Source organism: Sinocyclocheilus anshuiensis, unplaced genomic scaffold (assembly GCF_001515605.1).
Source record: "Sinocyclocheilus anshuiensis isolate Anshui unplaced genomic scaffold, SAMN03320099.WGS_v1.1 scaffold116, whole genome shotgun sequence".
NCBI classification, from domain to species: Eukaryota; Metazoa; Chordata; class Actinopteri; order Cypriniformes; family Cyprinidae; genus Sinocyclocheilus; species Sinocyclocheilus anshuiensis.
In genome coordinates, this window is record NW_015554064.1 from 129,170 (window position 1) to 135,310 (window position 6,141).

The following is a 6,141-nucleotide window of genomic DNA, read 5'->3' on the forward strand; positions in this document are numbered from 1 at the left end:
ACAGACACACGCACACACACACAATAATTATTCCATGGCACAAACAGGCTTCCAAAAGTAATAGAGCTAAAACTGAAGAAAATGATTTGGTTTGTTTATTTTGTGTTTGTGTGTTTGTTCCCAGCATTGCTTTGCATTCATGGAGGCCTCTGAGGGATTATGGGATGCCGCCTCCGTCTACATCATCTCAGATCTCGTCTCCTGCACCAACCAGACCAACAGCACCAACTCCAGCACAGTAGAGGGCATCGTCCTGTTTCCTTATTACCAGCATTCTCTGCCGACGGCCGCGCTCTTCACGCTGGCGTATCTCTTCATCTTCCTGCTGTGCCTGATGGGAAACGGTCTGGTCTGTGTGATAGTCCTGAGGAACCGGCACATGAGAACCGTCACCAACATCTTCATCCTGAATCTGGCCGTCAGTGACCTGCTGGTTGGGATCTTCTGCATTCCCACGATGCTGGTGGACCACCGCATCACAGGTGAGAGGCGTGGCCTACTGTGTGCACATGAAAACATAGAAAATAGTTTCTGAAATGTAAGCGATATTTGCCTGTGCAAACTCACTGGTGGACGTTGTTATGCTGTTGCTAAGGTGTCGCCAGGTAAAAAGTGAGTTTGATCATTATGTCTGGCTATCTACCGTTAGCAAAGCCTGGCAACTAGTCTAGGAAATGTTAACAACATGTTAAAACTGTGAAAATAATGTTAGAAACTTGGTAAAACATGTTAGCAACTTGCCAAGACTTGTTAAAACATGCTAACAACATGTTAAAATATGATAGCAACGTGTTAAAACATGCTAGTAACTTGATAAGACATACTAACAATGTATGCTGACAATGTTAAAACATACTATCAGTGTGTTAAATCATGCTAGAAATGTGCTAAAACATGTTAACAAGATGCTAAAACATGCTAGCAATGTGCTTAAACAGGTTAACATAGTGTTACAACATGCTAGTCACTTGTCAAGAATGCTAGCAACGTGCTAAAATATGTTAGCAATGTCTTAAAACATGCTAGCAACATATTAAGATATGCTAGCAATGTTCTAAAACATGCTATCAATGTGCTAAATAATGCTAACTTAGTGTTAAAACTTGTTAGCAACTTTTCAAGACATGCTAGCAACATGGTAAAACTTGTTAGCATAATGCTAAAACATGCTGGCAATTTGTTAGCAATATATTAAAACGTTAGCAACTTGGTAAAACATGTTAACAACATGTTAAAACATGCGAGCAACATGTTAAATCATGCTAGCAACATGGTAAGACTTGTTAGCAAAATGCTAAAACATGCTGGCAGTTTGTTAGCAACATATTAAAACGTTAGCAACTTGGTAAAACATGTTAGCAGCATGTTAAAACATACGAACAACATGCTAAATCATGCTAGCAACATGGTAAGACTTGTTAGCAAAATGCTAAAACATGCTGGCAGTTTGTTAGCAACATATTAAAACGTTAGCAACATGTAAAATCATGTGAGGAACACGTTAAATCATGCTAGCAACAAAACTTGTTAGCATTATGCTAAAACATGCTGACAGTTTGTTAGCAACATATTAAAATGTTAGCAACTTGGTAAAACATGTTAGCAACATGTTAAAACATGCGAGCAACATGCTAAATCATGCTAGCAACATGGTAAAACTTGTTAGCAAAATGCTAAAACAAGCTGGCAATTTGTTAGCAACATATAAAAACATCAACAACTAGGTAAAACATGTTAGCAACATGTTAAAACATACAAGCAACATGCTAAATCATGCTAGCAACATGGTAAAACTGGTTAGCATAATGCTTAAACATGCTGGCAATTTGTTAGCAACATATTAAAACGTTAGCAACTTGCTAAACATGTTAACCAAATGCTAAATCATGTTAGCAACTTGCTAAAAGGTGTTAGAAACGTTAAATCATGCTAACAATGTGGTAAATGGTGGTAGCAAAAATATCAACATGTTAATTCAGTCTAATAACGTTATGTTATGTTAACATGCTACTAACATTTTGTTAAAAGGTTACCAACTGTCTTTCTGAGTACAACCTTCAAAGCTTTTAAAGTGATTTCAAACATTCAGAGAAGGCTCTCTCAAGCCAACATCAACATCTAGTTTAGTTAACTGAATTTCTAGATTTCATGTGATCCTGCTTCTGTCTTTGTCAGGTTGGCCTTTCAGCAACACGATATGCAAGCTGAGTGGTCTGGTGCAAGGAACGTCCGTCTGTGCCTCCGTTTTCACATTAGTCGCCATTGCTGTGGACAGGTAAGTGTTTATCATTTTGGGAATGAAATGAAATAAACATTGAACAAAAAGCATTTGTGAAGGAAACAATAGAGCAGCGGTATTGTGTCAGTCGTTGCTCACATCTGAAGCAGCTCGGCTGGAAGCACTAATTAGCACATCGTTAGAGCTGCTGGTCATTATGACGGCTGCTGTTTCTGTTATGTGCTGAAAACACTAGATGAGAACTGTAAAGGGTGAGCTCGGCAGTACTCGCAGGTCAGTGTAATTAACATGTATGTTTGGAGAGACTCGGTTTTGATGCCGTGCAAAGCTTTAACCCTTTAACAAAAATGGACTGAAACTTTTGTGAAGGAGTTCAGTCATTCGTCCGGAAAAAATGTTTCTTATTTATAAATGTAAAGTTATTGCGCTATTTTCATGGATGAGCTGAGATGTATGAAATATAAGTGAAACATAATTACATATGTTTAAATTTCAGTTTTACTTAAAGGAACACTCCATTATTTTTGATTTTTTTTTTCCATTTTCCGACTCCCCTAGAGTTAAACAGTTGAGTTTTACCGTTTTCGAATCCATTCAGATGATCTCCGGGTCTGGCGGTAGCACTTTTAGCTGTAGCTTCGCATAGATCATTGAATCTGATTAGACCATTAGCATCTCGCTCAAAAATGACCAAAGAGTTTCTATATTTTTCCTATTTAAAACTTGACTCTTCTGTAGTTACATCGTGTACTAAGACCGACGGAAAATTAAAAGTTGCGATTTTCTAGGCCGATATGGCTAGGAACTATACTCTCATTCCGGCGTAATAATCAAGGAACTTTGCTGCCGTACCATGGGTACCAATATAGAAACTCTTTGGTCATTTTTGAGCAGCTGCAGTCCGTACATTTTGTCTCTTTGTCGCCATCTCTGTTTGAAACCTGCAATTGCAATTGCCTGCATAAAAGTAGCCTATATAGATTTTTTTCTTTGCATCCATGAAATTTATATGAAATAGTAAGTTCTATTAGTAACATCCCAGCCTAAACACTCTTGATAAAATACTTATTAAATCATTCACAATGCACTGTTATTTTCAACAGAAAAGCAAGCATAAGCTGCGGCGTGCGTGGTTTGGCGGAATGTGAGCAAAGAGCGCTCCCTTTATAATCTCTAAAAAGCTGACATCTCAGTTCATCACGATCTCACGAAGCTCTGTTATGTGTGTGTGTGTGTATATATATATATATCTGATAAAATAATACAAATATTAATTAAATATATAATTGATACATAAATTACATTTATAAATTTGATAAATTATATAATATAAATTATAATTTGATATTTATTATGTATAATTATTTTATGATATATATATTTATTTATTTGAGAGAGAGAGAGAGAGAAAGACAGAGAGAAAGTATATGAATAAAAATGTATGTGTGCAAGATTTCAGAGAGTAGAAGGCAGTAAATCTGGGTTAACGTCTCCGTATGTGTTTTCTCCTCGTCTGAAACCCAGGTTTCGCTGCATCGTTTACCCGTTCAAGCCCAAACTTACGCTCTTTGTCGCAAAGGTGTCAATAGGGGCGATATGGGTGCTCGCTCTCACCATAATGTTTCCCTCTGTGTTAATGTTGACCGTCGAGCAAGAAAAAGGGCATGTCATGGTTCACAGTGACAACAGCACATACCCGCTGTACTCCTGCTACGAGACCTGGCCCGACCCGGAGATGAGGAAAGTGTACACCACCGTCCTGTTCCTACACGTATACGTCATTCCCCTGTTGCTCATCATGCTCATGTACGGCCGGATCGGCGCAAAGCTGTACGCCACAGCCGTCCTAGCCAGCGCTGAGCAGCCTGATGTTCCCACGTCTCAAAGAAAGATCCGAGTGATAAAGATGCTGATTGTGGTGGCTCTGCTCTTCATGCTGTCCTGGCTGCCGCTGTGGACGCTCATGCTGCTGACCGATTACGCCCGTCCAGATGAGGACAATCTGGAGCTCCTCACTAGCTATATATTCCCTCTCTCTCACTGGCTGGCCTTCTCCAATTCCAGCGTAAACCCCTTTATCTACGGCTACTTCAACGAGAACTTCAAGAGAGGCTTTCAGGCCGCGTGTCAGCATCAGGCTTGTCACTGGGCCCGAAAGAAGACGAGATTCAGCATCAAACGGCCCAGAGCTGGAAGCCCTTTGAATACGGCTGTTAGCGGCCACCCGCTCAGCTTAGGCTCGAGAACGAACCGGATCTTCACCGAAAGTGACCTGACGGGATGCGTTTGCCTGGAGCTGGAGAGTGTCGATAGACACCAAGGGCTCTTCGGCTGAAGGGGGAAACTGCAGCATGTCCATAAAAAGGGAAATTGAGAAAGTGTCTTCAGCAGGAGGGAAAATATATAACGCCTGGGAGCGTTGATTTATCAGCCATCCTGATTTATCTGTTGACATTTATTGGCGCTGGCATGCTTCTGTTTTCAATTCTCAATTTCTTAGTCACATTTATTTCTGTAGCGCTTTATACAATACAAATGGTTTCAAAGCAGCTTCACAGTAATGAACAGGAAAATGGCAATCAATCGTGGAAACTCAATTATGGAGAAAATTCGTATTTTGCTGCCCTAAAAGACAATAGTGTCATTATGATCGTGATAAACCCATATCATTCAAGAAAAAAAAAAGTATTATTTATGCTAGTGTTAAAAGGTTTGGAATAATTTTTTTTAATTTATAAATGAGTAATATTTATTTTTATTTAAAATCTTATTTTTATTTTTTAAAAAGAAGTCTCTTCTGCTCAGCAAGGCTGCATTTATTTGATCAAAAATACAGTAAAAATAGTGAAATTGTGAAATATTATTATAATTTCAAATAACTGTTTTCTATGTGAATATGTGTTAAACTGTAATTTATTTCTGTGATGCGCAGCTGTAATTAATAAACAGTGTCTTCAGTGTCACATGATCTTCAGAAATCATTCTAATATGCTGATTTGCTGCTCAAGAAACATTTCTGATTATCATCAATGTTGAAAACAGTTGTGCTGCACAATATTTTTGTGGAAACCTTGATACATTTTATTTTGCAGGATTCACAGATGAACAGAAAGTTCAGAAGAACAGCATTTATTTGAAATAGAATCTTTTCTAACATTATAAATGTCCTTACTGTCACTTTTGATCAATATAATGCATCCTTGATGAAAAAAGTATTAATTTATTTAAATATGTATATATATGCAGACATAAAACTAACCAGAATAAAGCTCTCAGATTTCTCAGATTTTATAAACTAATCATGAATGTTAGTTAGAGAAGAGTTTAATACACAAGATGAACGTGATCGCAGTGTTGCCTGTGAAATTATATTCCATAATAACTGTAAATGATTGTCTAAGTATCATCTGCCTGGAAAGCCTTTTATCATTTAGCCTTACAGAGAAAATGTGCGAGCTGACATTTAACGAGTGAAATGAACTGCTCTCCCTCTCTATAGAAGAACAATAGCGCTATTGACAAACGGAAGCATTTCCGAGAAAATTACAGGAAAACTTACAGCAAATTACAGCACTGTAAGCCTCTCTCATAATTTTCCAGCGTATTATTGCTGGTCAAGAACACAGCTTCATCTCTCAAGGGAAATTATGAGAGAGGCTTACAGTGCTGTAATTTGCTGTAAGTTTTCCTGTAATTTTCTCGGAAATGCTTCCGTTTGTCAATAGCGCTATTGTTCTTCTATAGAGAGGGAGAGCAGTTCATTTCACTCGTTAAATGTCAGCTCGCACATTTTCTCTGTAAGGCTAAATGATAAAAGGCTTTCCAGGCAGATGATACTTAGACAATCATTTACAGTTATTATGGAATATAATTTCACAGGCAACACTGCGATCACGTTCATC

General features: G+C 38.1%; 1 protein-coding gene across 1 annotated transcript; it reads left to right on the forward strand.

The window, feature by feature from the left end:
- Positions 1-76: 76 nt before the first annotated feature.
- LOC107668637 (neuropeptide FF receptor 1-like) lies at positions 77-4,611 on the forward strand. Its single transcript, XM_016460582.1, has 3 exons — positions 77-482; positions 2,176-2,275; positions 3,764-4,611. The coding sequence occupies exons 1-3, from the start codon at positions 140-142 to the stop codon at positions 4,572-4,574; spliced, it is 1,254 nt and encodes a 417-aa protein (XP_016316068.1). The 5' UTR covers positions 77-139; the 3' UTR covers positions 4,575-4,611.
- The last annotated feature ends 1,530 nt before the right edge of the window (positions 4,612-6,141 follow it).